General features: G+C 33.5%; 1 protein-coding gene across 1 annotated transcript; it reads left to right on the top strand.

Moving 5' to 3' along the window:
* Window positions 1-3,147: 3,147 nt before the first annotated feature.
* On the top strand, window positions 3,148-10,804 carry LOC133797335 (auxin response factor 19-like). The gene is made up of 13 exons (XM_062235206.1): window positions 3,148-4,232; window positions 5,059-5,171; window positions 5,259-5,354; window positions 5,777-5,833; window positions 5,942-6,097; window positions 6,189-6,273; window positions 6,423-6,513; window positions 6,602-6,766; window positions 6,855-7,050; window positions 7,524-7,662; window positions 7,746-9,634; window positions 9,724-9,914; window positions 10,005-10,804. Exons 1-13 carry the CDS (start codon window positions 4,190-4,192, stop codon window positions 10,183-10,185), a joined length of 3,402 nt encoding a protein of 1,133 aa, XP_062091190.1. The 5' UTR covers window positions 3,148-4,189; the 3' UTR covers window positions 10,186-10,804.
* The last annotated feature ends 967 nt before the right edge of the window (window positions 10,805-11,771 follow it).

Genomic DNA, 11,771 nt, shown 5'->3' with positions numbered 1-11,771 from the left:
AGCAATTTATTACCATGGCCATTAACACAAAGCAATCATTAAAGGTAATTTATTAGTTAGCTATAAAACTCGAACATAAACTGTGTGACAATATTAATACTTTTTTTAATAGATATCATATAATAATATGTAGGAAGATTTTTCAATAGTTATTATTTATAAATAGATACTAATAATTATGATAATGTGATAATATAATGATTTGGTATAGCAAGTTATTAATAGATAATTTTTTTTTTGCATTAATTTCGAATTTTTATATATAATGCTTAAATAAGATTTTTTATTATTTAATTTAATAAATATGTGACTGCTATGTAATTAAGTAGTTTTTTAAAAAATTTAAAAAAATTAAAATTTAATTTTAGAATATTAATTAACAACTATAAATATAGACTATTGATCTTAATTTAATGATTAATATTAAAATAACCATTCATAAATAGTAACTATTAAAAGTGTCATATATATATATCATGTGGAAGCAATAATATATGGTAATTTTTTTAAAAGAAAAAACACTAATATTATGAGTAATGAAACCAACGTATCTATGTTAAGATCTTTGTATGATTAATTGTGTTCAACATTGTAAAATATAATGTATAACTACTTAATGTAACAATAAACAATCCTTATTGGACAACCATCAAGTGGTTGCTACATCAGCAAGCATAAAATCGATTTTGTCTTTAACTCCAAACAAGCAGAGATGACATGAGAAGAAGTATTTTGCACACCATAACCAAATTATAATTACAACTTTTTTATGTCTACGATGTATCATATCATATAATTAATAATAAATACTCTTGTATATGATTAATTGTTGATATAGAGTTTATTTTTCGTTACCTTCCAAATTTTACTTTTTTGCTTTAGAGATCCAAACAACATTCAAATTTTACTTTATTGATCTAATAATAGATATATAGAAGATGCCTTGCAACACTATTATATTTTGTGTGCTATACTTTTTCATTGATTTATCATGTATATAGTCATTTATTCATATTTAATTAATATATTATTAAAATATAAAATAGATTAGTCGAATTCATGAGTCAAGATACAAGAGTTTACTTTTTAAAAAATGGTTAGCACTTCTCTTAATAATATTATGATATTAATGGTAGTTTTAAGAGTTTGAAATAATAATAATAATACTACGACTATTAATATTACGTATTTATCATAAAATCATTAATATGTACATGTTAAAATCATTAATTATATATATAATTTTACACTTAGTACACCCTCATTTTAAATAAAATTAAAACTATAATTTTTTTTTTCATTTAAATTGAGTCTTTTATCTCTAAAAAAATATGTAACAACACAATAATAAAATTAATTGTTGATATAGAGTTTGTATAATTTTAAAATATAGGGTACCAAATATGTACGATTTCAAAATATAAAATACTAAATAAGCATTATTTGTAAACACAAAGTACCAATGATACTATGAAAAACACAAGTATGAAATGGTGAACTACCTTTTTATTATAAGATTTATTCTATCTGTCGTTTAAAAACTTTGATTGCTAATTTTTTAAATATTTCTTAAATATATATATATAAATTTTTTAAAATATTATAATAAAACTAAAAAAGAGAAAAGTAAGGGACCACAATCACCTCTAGTCCCCTAACTTCGTGAGTGGAAACTTACATGTTAGATGTTACATGGAGTACGAACTTACATGTTACATGTTACATAGTTCAAATGGACATGGTAGACAATTGTTGTCCTTAAATTTTTATTTTATATATGTAACTTTTATATTACTCTCCTAATCTATTTAGTGAAAAAAATATCTTGTTATTTATTTTTAATTTACGCTACTTCTTTTTTTTTTTTTTTTGCCCATGCTTAATCCCTACTCAAATAATTGAAGTCTACTGTACAAGAAAATATACAAAAGTCATCGTAGCTTATGAGTGTTTTTTTTACACTATACTCCCAAAAAAAAGGGCAAAAAAACGAAGAAGAAAAATAGTATATTTTTATTCTTGAAAATCGAATGAAAAGAGAACAAATCACGTACAACTAAGAGGACATTGAACACCGGACACCATCAATTTTACTGTACCAAATGCGAATTTGAGAGGAATCTTATGTAAATTTGGATAGAATTTGACAAAAGAATTAAATAATAATAATTTACGCATTAAACAAAAGAAATGCGGTGGGAATCTTGTCTGTGTTGAGCATAACACACCTTACCACATCAGTCAATAATGTAAACGAGCTGTATTAATTAAACTTAAATCTTTCTTACTTTAAATAAATAATTACATTCAGAAATTTTACCTCTTTGTTACTTTTTTATTAATATATAATATACATATTAACCTTTTATTTAACTTCTTAATGGTTACATAATTTAAGTGATAAAAATAGAATTTATAATATTTCTTATATTTTGTTAGGAGAAATGTTAAAAAATATTATTAGTATCCAACACCACAAACCACAAGAATATAACATATTGTTATTAGAATAATCCAATATCAAATATTATGAGTTATTGTTAACCAACTATAGAGTAACAACACTCTTTTGTTTTGTTTATCATATGTGTTTTAAAAAATACAAACATATTATTATGTTTGGTAAAAAATTTATTTTTAAAGTTTTTAAACACAAAAATATAAATATTATTTTTATTTTTAAAAAATAAAAATATATTTGGTAATTATTTTTATTTTTTGTTTTTACAAATAAAAAATAATAAAGATGTATGATAACTTTTATTTTTATTTTTTGTTTAATAATATAAAATAAGATATTAATTTGAAGTTATAGAAAAAAAAAATGAAAAGTTTAAAATTATTTAAAAAATTTTGAAAATGAAAATTTTTTATTTAATAAATTTTAATTAAATTTTTTAAAAATAATAAATAAAAATAAAGTTATTAATTATTATTTTATTTTATGTTTAATTTTTAAATTTTTAATTAATTAAATAATTTTTTTTAAGTGTTACCAAACCGCTCTACTGTAAATTATTCAATTTTTTATTTTAAATTTACAACTATAACATATATCACCGTAAAATAAATATTCTAACATGTATTTTCGACGACGACGGATATTGTACGAGATGTTAGCCATCGTCAATATATAATAAAGTAAAAGATAGTAAGAGAGTGTGTATTTGATGTCGGGTTGTAGAGTTTGACATAAAATATTAATGGTCAAGAAAAGAAAAAGCTGTCTGAGCTTTGCTACTCGACCTCTGATTTCTCGGCGACAAGTCAGTCTATTCCACCTTGATCTCGTCGACAACTCCCTGTTCACAAATCCACTCTTCCCCAAGAACAACATTTTTTTTTCTTTCTTTTTTCTCCTTTGGGAGTGGAGGAGAGGGAGCAAAAGAGCATATTAATCAAAAGAGAATTTTTAGTTCGATTGTCGTTCCCATATGAGTTTTCCATTTTTGGGTCGTCGTTCGTTTTCTCCAGCTTCTATATTTTGATTCCCTTTTCGGTTCTGAAACTTGTCTCTGCTGGGTTTGGTTCAGTGGGTGTGTTCTCTTTTTGTTTTTTTTTGGCAAATGAGTACGGGCTTTTGTTTTTTCGAAAGTGGGTTTTGATTTCGAGTTGGGGCTGTGTTTATGGCTGGAAATGGAATCCACACTACCAGATAATACTAAAACACTTCGTGGGTTCGAATGTTTCTCTTAGACGGTTATGAAAATTTCCCCCCTTTATCTCTTTAAATTTTTTATCTGGGTAGATGGGAAAAGTCCCATTACGGGGATTTAAAGGAACTGAGAAGTGTAAGCAACTCTTCTTAGCTGTAGTTTAAAAAAAATCCTTAAAAGGTTGAGTTTGGATACTGGGAAAGTGACTGGAATGAAAAGCTAATGTTGAGATTATTCCATTTGGTAAAAGCTCGGAGAAAAAGTAGCTGATTCTTGAATTTTCGGTTGAGAGCTGAAGTTTCATCACCTGGGTTTGGAAAAGTAAGTTGTGGGGGTCTCTCTCTTTCCTCTTCATCTTTTTTCTTTGGTTGCGTAACATTAAAGGTGATTCGTTGAGACCCCCGTGTGGATTGCTCGAATTAGTGGTACTGCAAATTTTGAGTAATTGGGTCAGAGATAAACCATCTTTATGGTAAAGAATTTGAGAGCATTTAATTGATTTTCTGAACAAGATATAAATCTTATCTGCCAGCATGAAGGCTCCTCCAAACGGGTTTTTGGCCACTGCTGGAGAAGGTAAGGATTTTAAGCATATTGTGACCTTATTTTTTTCCTTGCCTTTGAGTGCTTGTTTCTCCCTCCCCTATCTGAGTCTTCCCAAGGCTTTGTGGAGATTTATCTAAGCCTGGTGATTTAATTTTGCACTTTTTTATTTCTTGAACGAATGGAAGACAAAATATGGTATGGAGTTGTGTATTATGGTGTGATCTAAAAAAATTTTTATCGAGCAAATCCAGTCATGAATGACATATTCTGCTCCTTGTATAATTTTGTAATGTCTATTGTACCGGTCTCTCTCTTGTATTGTATTCGTTACTTTTTAATGTCTTGATTCAAGTATTTTGTTTTCTGGTTCTCATTTCTAAATGTTGCCGTTGCCGTTGCCGTTGGCCTTTTTTTTTTAAAAAAAAAAAATTATTATTATTACTATTTTTTGCTTAGCCTGGAAACTAAAATTTTCTGTTTTGCAATTCTTTTAGCTGCTTTTTATGTTCCATTAAGTGTTTCTATTCATTTTTGGCTCATTGAGGATAAGGCTCTACTCAATTAAATCATGTTGTCATGCTCTTCTATGTGCTGTAAAGAGGATGAGACAGATTGTTTTGCTTCTAAATATTCAGAAAATTATCAGTAATAAAGGAGAAAAATGAATATTTAACTTCTTTAGTAAAAGATTCCACAAAAGCAATCTTAGTTGTAATTTATAACCAGGTACTTTGATTGCAAATTCCTTTCAAAATTGGCTCCCTGCTAAGTATTGTAGCAAAACAAGTTAGTAGATTGGAACGTGATATCCCTATGGTGTCTTAACTTGTAAGGTGTTATTTGATTTTGGAAACAGGAGAGAGGAAGAGTATCAATTCGGAGTTATGGCATGCTTGTGCTGGGCCACTCGTTTCTTTGCCCCCAGTTGGAAGTCTCGTGGTTTACTTCCCTCAAGGCCACAGCGAACAAGTATGCTGTTTCCTCTTGTATGTTAAGTAGTGTAGTTTCTTGAGATTGGTTTCCTAATGTATTGTACAAAACATATAAATCTTGCAGGTTGCAGCTTCAATGCAGAAGGAGACTGATTTTATTCCCAACTACCCCAACCTTCCTTCAAAATTGATTTGCATGCTCCACAATGTCACATTACATGTATGGGACTTGTTTAGTCACTTTTAGCATAATCTCTTGCGAATAATAAAGGTGTTATGTTATTGAATGAAGTACATGATTGATATGTGTGTGTGTGTGAGAGAGAGAGAGAGAGTTTGCACTTGCGCCAGAAGGTGATTGCTGTAGCTTCTTTAATGGTGTAAAACTTTTACGTTTAATTGAACTTCCTTTTTTGCTGCCTCTAAGTCATAACATGGTCGCATGATACATTTATGTTAGCGTCATCTGGCTGTAACTTCGCTTGAATTTTCCTGTGTTTTGTGGGCTGTCTCCTCCATGGGTAGTATAGTCTCAAGATAGTGAGGGATTTGGGATGTTCATGAGAAAGAGCGTATACTGTCTTTGCAATTTTTTCAGGTGGATTATTTATTAATCTTTGTTCTTATATATCTGTGAATCAGGCTGATCTAGAAACAGATGAGGTTTATGCACAAATGACACTCCAGCCTGTAAATAAAGTAGGTCAGCCATTCATTTTGATAATTAAGCAATACACAACTTGCAGCACTTTCTTTCACATGTAATCAAGTGTTCTTACATAGATATCTAAAATTTCTGATTTACAGCATGACAGAGAAGCGTTACTGGCATCTGATATGGGCCTCAAGCAAAACAGACAACCTTCAGAGTTTTTCTGTAAAACTCTTACAGCTAGTGACACTAGTACCCATGGTGGGTTTTCTGTGCCTCGACGTGCAGCTGAGAAGATCTTTCCACCTTTGGTATGTTGTCTTGTTAAATATTACCCATCCCCACCCTCACCCCCCCTGTATAACCTCTTTTCCATTGGTCACTGAATGAAATGTTTGATAGGATTACTCAATGCAACCACCTGCTCAAGAACTAGTTGCTCGAGATTTGCATGATAATACATGGACATTCAGGCATATCTATCGCGGTATTTGCTCATTATGCTGTGTTCTCCATTCCCCTTCCTGCGCTTTGTGAAATTTGTTATTTAGCCGTGTAATTACTTTGTGGTGGGTTGTTGACAATATGTTTATCAAATTAAATCTGCTAGTAATTCATTTTCCTTCGTTCATTCAGGCCAACCAAAGAGGCATCTGCTGACTACAGGTTGGAGTGTCTTTGTTAGCACTAAAAGACTCTTTGCTGGAGATTCTGTTCTTTTTATAAGGTAGGAAACGAATATGTTCTACAATGAAATTTTTAGTTGGATACAATATATTCTCTTGCTATAAATCGAAACAATCTTGTTTCTGTAGGGACGAAAAATCACAATTGCTTTTGGGTATAAGGCGTGCTACAAGACAACAGCCTGCTCTCTCTTCATCAGTCATTTCCAGTGATAGCATGCATATTGGAATTCTAGCTGCTGCAGCTCATGCTGCTGCAAACACCAGCCCATTTACAATCTTTTACAACCCCAGGTACCACCAACAGTTCTTATTCTTGATTGTTAATTAGTATATGCCATGCAGGAAATGATTCTGTAAGGAAATTGTTTGAATTTAATAGGGCAAGCCCATCTGAGTTTGTGATACCATTAGCAAAATACAACAAAGCTATGTACACACAAGTTTCGCTTGGCATGCGATTCAGAATGATGTTTGAGACCGAAGAGTCTGGAGTACGCAGATACATGGGTACTGTCACTGGTGTAAGTGATTTGGACCCTCTTCGATGGAAATCTTCACAATGGCGAAATCTTCAGGTATGGTAAATTAATTTTTAAGGTTAATGGGAATGTGTATATCTTATTACCTGATTGGTTGTTATTTGTTGATTTCTATCAACAAAGCAAGATATTGTTTGTGCTTTCTCAAATTGTGTTTCAATGAAGTTGTTTTTAAAGTGAGATGGTTGTAGGTTTAACAGAACTTATAACCAATCATTTAAATATTGAAGTTTCATCTATCTGCTTGGCTGCAATCAAATTTAATATCAGACCTATATGAGTGAGAGATTATAGTAGGTTTTGGTAATGTACGAGTCTTCTTGGAACTAACCTAGTTCCTCATTTCTTTATTCAGACTCAAGGCTTGTAAATTTAGTTTGTCATTTCAGTCTGTTATTTGAATTTTGGATCATCTGAACAGAGTTGTTTATTTCATTTAAAATTCAATTGTTGAATTCTATATTATTACTAGTAGTAGTACTAATTTTTAACATCTGTTCTTTTAATAGGTTGGGTGGGATGAGTCAACAGCAGGTGAACGGCCTAGCAGAGTTTCAATCTGGGAAGTTGAACCAGTTGTAACTCCTTTCTACATATGTCCACCTCCATTTTTCAGACCTAAGTTCCTCAAACAACCTGGGATGCCAGGTAAACAACATAAAAATTATGCTAGATTCTCAGGAGTCTTATGTGTACAAACTTGATGGTGATCCATGAGAATGTATTTGCAGATGATGAATCTGACATGGAAAATGCTTTTAAGAGAGCTATGCCTTGGCTGGGAGATGACTTTGGCATGAAGGATACTTCGAGCACAATTTTTCCTGGTTTGAGTTTAGTGCAATGGATGAACATGCAACAAAATAATCAGCTTTCTGCTGCGCAGTCTGGATTTTTTCCACCGATGGTCTCTTCATCTGGCATGCCCAATAACCTCGGTACTGATGATCCATCCAAGTTACTGAGTTTTCAAGCCCCTGTCATGTCTGGGACAAATGTCCCATTGAGTAAGGCAACTCCATCAAACCAAATGCAACAGCCACCAGTAACATGGCCACAGCAGCAGCAGCAACTACAGCAGCAACAACAGCAGCAGCAGCAACAACAGCAGCAGCAGCAGCAATTGCATCAATTATTACAGACTCCTGCTAACCAACAGCAGCAGAATTACTCCCAGCAGCAGCTGCAACAGTTATTACAGTCTCCTCCAAACCAGCAGCTGCAGAATCACTCACAAAACCAGCAGTTGCCACAGCAACGGCAGCAGCATCAAGAACCTCCACAGCATCAACAGCTTCAGCAGCAGCAGTCAAACCAGCAACAGATATGTCAATCACTTGTAAATAATGGTGTTGGTTCAACTAATCAGATTCCTAATCAAAGTTTGCAGCAACCAGTTATGTTCTCTCAGCATCAACAACAACAATTAGTCACAGGCAATGCCCAATCCCAGCAAAGTGGGTACTCTAGCAAGAATTCAGTTCAGTTGACATCACTACCAATGGACTCACAGTTTCAGCAACAAATGGAGCTGCAATCAAATCTTTTTCAAAAGCAGCAGCAGCCTACCCATTTACAACAAAACCAACTACAATTTTTACAGCATAACCTGCCTCAGAGGACACAGCAGCAGTCACAATCACAACAATTGTCACAACAGGGACTTTCAGAACAACAGAGTCAGTTGCAGCTAATTCAAAGATTGCAGCAACAGCAGCAGCAGCAGTTACTCTCCCCTTCGAGTTCACATTTGCAGTCTCAACTGCTGCAACAACAGGGAAACCAGCAAAATCAGCAGTTACAATCATTGCCTCTTTCTCAACATCAGCAACCATTGAACAGCAACAGCTTTTCAACAGAGAAGCTTTTGAACATCAACAACTTCTCCACTTCAACACTAACACAATCACAACAGATTCCTACTAGCCAACCTCAGAGCCAGCACAAGCCTCTGGTGGTAATCAGAGCCAACTCTGGTCTTACAGATGGAGATGCTCCATCTTGTTCAACCTCTCCATCCACTAATAATTGTCAAATTTCTCCATCAAACCTTTTGAACAGAAACCAGCATGGACAAGCCATGTTAATTGGAGATCCAGTGGTGGAACCAGCTAACAATTTGCTTCAAGAGCTTCAGAGCAAGACTGATGTTCGGATTAAACATGAATTCCCTGGTTCAAAAGGACCAGACCAGCTTAAATATAAAGGAAGCATTCCTGATCATCTGGAAGCTTCCTCTTCCGGGACATCCTACCTGGATGCTAGTACAATCCAGCAGACTTTTCCACTCCCTACCTTCTGTCTGGATGGTGATGTCCAATCAAATCATCGTAACAATCTTTCTTTTGGAGCTAATATTGATGGGTTGACACCAGATACTTTGTTGTCTAGAGAATATGACTCTCAGAAAGATCTTCAGAACTTGCTTTCTAATTGTGGTGGTGCTCCAAGAGATATTGAGACTGAGTTGTCCACTGCTGCAATCAGCTCTCAGTCGTTTGGGGTGCCAAACATGAGTTTCAAGCCTGGATGCTCAAGTGATGTTGCCATCACTGATGCTGGGGTTTTGAGCAATGGATTGTGGGCTAGCCAAGCTCAACGAATGAGAACATACACAAAGGTATTTAGTTATTCTCTGCTTTCTTCCCTCCCTTTTAAAGTATGGTGCATAAGCTTCATGTTCTCATTCTTTTATCCCAACTGATATAGGTTCAAAAGCGTGGTTCTGTTGGAAGATGTATTGATGTCACCCGCTATAAAGGGTATGATGAACTCAGGCACGACTTGGCTCGCATGTTTGGAATTGAAGGGCAACTAGAAGATCCACAGAGGACTGACTGGAAGCTCGTCTATGTAGACCACGAAAATGACATACTTCTTGTTGGTGATGATCCGTGGCAGTAAGTCTAGAACCCAACAATTGCAGTAGTACCTAATGTTTTTTTGTTAAAGTTTCTGTTCTAAGATATGATTTATTGAATTGCTTTCAGGGAATTTGTAAGCTGTGTTCAAAGTATAAAAATACTATCATCTGTTGAGGTACAGCAAATGAGTTTGGATGGAGATCTGGGTCAGGTCCCAGTTCCAAACCAAGCTTGTAGTGGAACTGACAGCGGAAATGCATGGAGAGGACAGTATGAGGATACGTCAGCAGCCTCATTTAATCGTTAAGAACTATGTCTCTTCTCTCATGAAGAGTTGCCCTTCACTTTACATCCCCCAGTAATACTAGCGGACATGAGCCCTTTCATACAAGGCAATGATAACGCAGCTAGGGAATGTTTGAAAGGTTCATTGATCTTCATCCCACATGCTTCCACCATCGAGGATTCAAGGTCTGATTCAATGTGTCAGTAACACGAGGGCGGGCCGATTATATTAATTTAATAGGTCAGGAGAATTGCATTAAGCTTTTAGGCAGGGAGGGAGTGTTTGGTTGCCATGCTACACCAAGACAAGTGGGATTTTGGCAGTTGCACATGCACTATGCAGGGCTGGAAATGGTGTACAATATATAAGCCTTCTAACTATTTTTAGACTGATTTAATCAGTTTGTAAATGCTGTGGTACTAAACAGTCACGGGTCAAATATGTAGTAACTGTAGGGACTCTTTTGTGATGTATGGCACTTTTTTTTGGCCAACTCTTTGACGTTTCCACGTTGATCACAACAAAAAAAGAAGAAACATTCCTGATTGAATAGTAGTCGTAACACAAGTTTTCAGCTTGTAAACCTACATTTACTTATGACGTGGAAGAAATACTTAATACAGATATCAACTTCTTTTTACTTTCTTTGTCATAGGAAGGGAAAATTCCAATTTGTCCTCTACGATTTTTCTGAATACGCGATTGAGAAAAATAATAATTTAGATTTTTTGTTTTACAAAATGGATCAAAATAGTACTTTAGATTTGATTATAGTCAAAATATTTTCATTTATATGATCAATTATTGGGTCGTTAGCAATGCAATAGATTGAGAATGAAAAATTATATTTGAATATTTTTTTTACTAAAATTGGGGAAGGTACTCTTTTAACCGGAGGTAATATGATATTTTCACATATAGGAATTGCATCTAATATTTTGGAGCCAGATCCTTTGTCATTTTCCTCTGTTTAGGAAGTCAAAAATTGAACGTGTCATTATTTTAATTTATTTTCCGGGAACACCTACATAAGGGATCTTCTTCATTCCTGACTTTTTATTTTTTCCTGAACCAAACAAAGGCACTTACTAAATTGATATAGGTGACCTCCACCTTGTTGTCTCTCTTGTTCCAGCAGCCTATGAGCTTAACACAAAGTGGCCACTTGCCTAAAGCAATTGAAACTGTTGGATTAAAATCTTATTTTATGGTCACATATATATATATATAAAATGTATAATGCTATTATAAAGTGTGATATAAAATTAAGTGACCAATTATGTTATAAATATGATAGGGCATTAAAGTGTCATGGATTTAATGTGTAGAAACAAGAAAGTGAATTTTTAATTTTATAATGGGCAAAATTAGAAATCACTAATTATAAATTAGGGTTGTGGTCCCCTATATATGTGTATTATTCTATTCTGTCTGTAATCTCATTAACAGAAAAGAAAAGAGAGCCTCTTCTCTCATAGATATACATATCTCTGAGCAATCTCCAACAATGGCCTCAGGTTAGTGCTTCTGCTCTTGTGTTAATATTCTTCTTTAATTTAGCAAATGATCTATAGAATTATGATTTAGGATTTATCATATATGCATTT

This window comes from Humulus lupulus, chromosome 8 (assembly GCF_963169125.1).
Source record: "Humulus lupulus chromosome 8, drHumLupu1.1, whole genome shotgun sequence".
Taxonomy (NCBI): Eukaryota; Viridiplantae; Streptophyta; class Magnoliopsida; order Rosales; family Cannabaceae; genus Humulus; species Humulus lupulus.
The sequence above is the reverse complement of the archived record's forward strand: the minus strand, read 5'-3'. Positions and strand labels throughout refer to the sequence as shown.

Coding starts and splice junctions, on each gene's coding strand:
- LOC133797335 (XM_062235206.1), top strand. CDS start 4,190: ATGAAGGCTCCTCCAAACGGGTTTTTGGCCACTGCTGGAGAAG. Junction 6,274..6,422: donor ATTCAGGCATATCTATCGCG/GTATTTGCTCAT, acceptor TCGTTCATTCAG/GCCAACCAAAGAGGCATCTG. Junction 7,051..7,523: donor CACAATGGCGAAATCTTCAG/GTATGGTAAATT, acceptor TTCTTTTAATAG/GTTGGGTGGGATGAGTCAAC.